The sequence below is a fragment of the Aphanomyces invadans genome, assembly GCF_000520115.1.
Source record: "Aphanomyces invadans strain NJM9701 unplaced genomic scaffold supercont1.19, whole genome shotgun sequence".
NCBI lineage: Eukaryota > Oomycota > Saprolegniomycetes > Saprolegniales > Verrucalvaceae > Aphanomyces > Aphanomyces invadans.
In genome coordinates this window covers 335730-337354 of record NW_008580164.1, presented here as the reverse complement: position 1 = coordinate 337354, position 1625 = coordinate 335730, and the positions used below count along the sequence as shown (strand labels likewise).

The 1625-nt window shown below is 55.0% G+C and overlaps 1 protein-coding gene across 1 annotated transcript; it reads right to left on the bottom strand.

The window, feature by feature from the left end:
• Nucleotides 1-43: 43 nt before the first annotated feature.
• On the bottom strand, nt 44-416 carry H310_08942 (hypothetical protein; the record flags this gene model as incomplete). The annotated part of the gene is made up of 1 exon (XM_008874872.1): nt 44-416. A coding segment is annotated over exon 1 (234 nt), but the record flags the coding sequence as incomplete, so codon positions are not given.
• Between the last annotated feature and the right edge of the window lie 1209 nt (nt 417-1625).

Here is a 1625-nt window from a genome sequence, read left to right as displayed (position 1 = left end):
GAGAGTCGACGTCCACGATAGTCAGGTCGAATTTAACCGAACCGCGCAGCCGAGCGCGGATCGCGTCGAGGTCAGACGGTAAAACATCGTAGCCGAGGCGCATCCATCCGACCCATTCGGCTTCCGTGACAGAGTCAGCTGGTTTGTCCAGCTCCCACATGGCTATTCGTTTCTTCGTGTAGTAGTCAATGCAGTCTGACACCGGCATAACCAAGGGCTTAGTGGTAGTCGTCTGCAATGCGGCCACCTGCTCCAGGTATTGGTTGTACTCTCTCATGAATTGACGGCGCTCGGTCTTTGTCTAGCCCTTAAACTTTGGCGCCTGTGGGATGGCTGGCGCGTTGAAGACCATCCTGTCGCTGGCGCCCATGCTTTCGTCATCACGCCCATCCGCAGCATCACTTGCGGCTGACGTTCCACGGGCCGTGCGAGCTGGCTCCGAAGCTGGCGTTGGTGTGGCACCTGCCGCAGCAGCCACCGGTTCCGCTGCCGCCCCATCGGACTGCGCAGCGGACGCGGCGACTGGAGCTGACACCGGTGCATTCCACGTTTCGTGTCTCTGCCAGCTGGCAGCACTTCGAAGTTGTCGTCCACGCGGCGACTCGAACCTCTCACCTCCACGCGGACTCCGTGATCTCACTCGCGACGCTCCTTCGGCGCGCGCTTTGATGTCTCGTTCGTCGAAGTCGAAGTCTTCAGGTTCCATGAACGTCTTGGTCGTTCTCCACCGAACGATAGGAAAAGCTGCAACAGCAACTGCTACTAAAGAATTCTTTGTTCTCACTTCCGGGTCCCCGACTCGGCAAGTGAATCGCTGGCGACTCTCACTGTCTTTCAAGGGAAAAGCAAAAGTGAATTTGGGCATTAGGGTACTGACTGCACACTTCATCGCCTACGCCGTACCAGCACTGTACGCCTACGGTACTACACACTGACACGGATGTTCAAACATTGCGAGGACACCGTAATACACGTGGATTACAATTCCGCGGGAACACGGGGTGTTGCTTTTCAAGTTGTTGTTACTTCACTTTCAGAGGAGAATATGGCACGTGGTCGTGGAACGGTACCGTTGGTTTTCCCACACTGTGCAGTATATAACACATCGGCAGCTTCGGTATCGTCTAGCAATTCCAGGGTCGTGTGCTGTTTCGGTTGGCATGTGGATGCCGGCGATAGGGCCTTGTTGTCGTCCACCTGGCCAGAAGCGCTCTACTTCGAGATGCTCTTGATTGGGATGAACACTGCTTCACGAAAGTCGTGCCTCGATATCAAGTCGTAGTTGAATGCGGACGCGTTCCAGTGGGCCATGCCATATCGGGTCGACCTTGAAGTCAAAGTTCGCGTGATGCCATTCCGGGTTCAAGTTGTTGCGAATGCGCGTGCAACGAGCTTCTTGCGCCAAGGGAGAGCATGATGTACGGTCAGATTTGCCGCCCATGACGGCCATCTCTTCTGCAGGAAGGTCCGTCGCCTAGGGCAAGTGGACATGGCGCGCGGTTTCCACTTTTACAGGCCTGCCGTGACTAGGATATATTTAGTGTTTGAAGGAATGGAACTAAATAGTTTGGGCCCATGAAATGTGTTTTGAAGCTCTTCTACACCTTTTCCCAATCAAGTTGCGC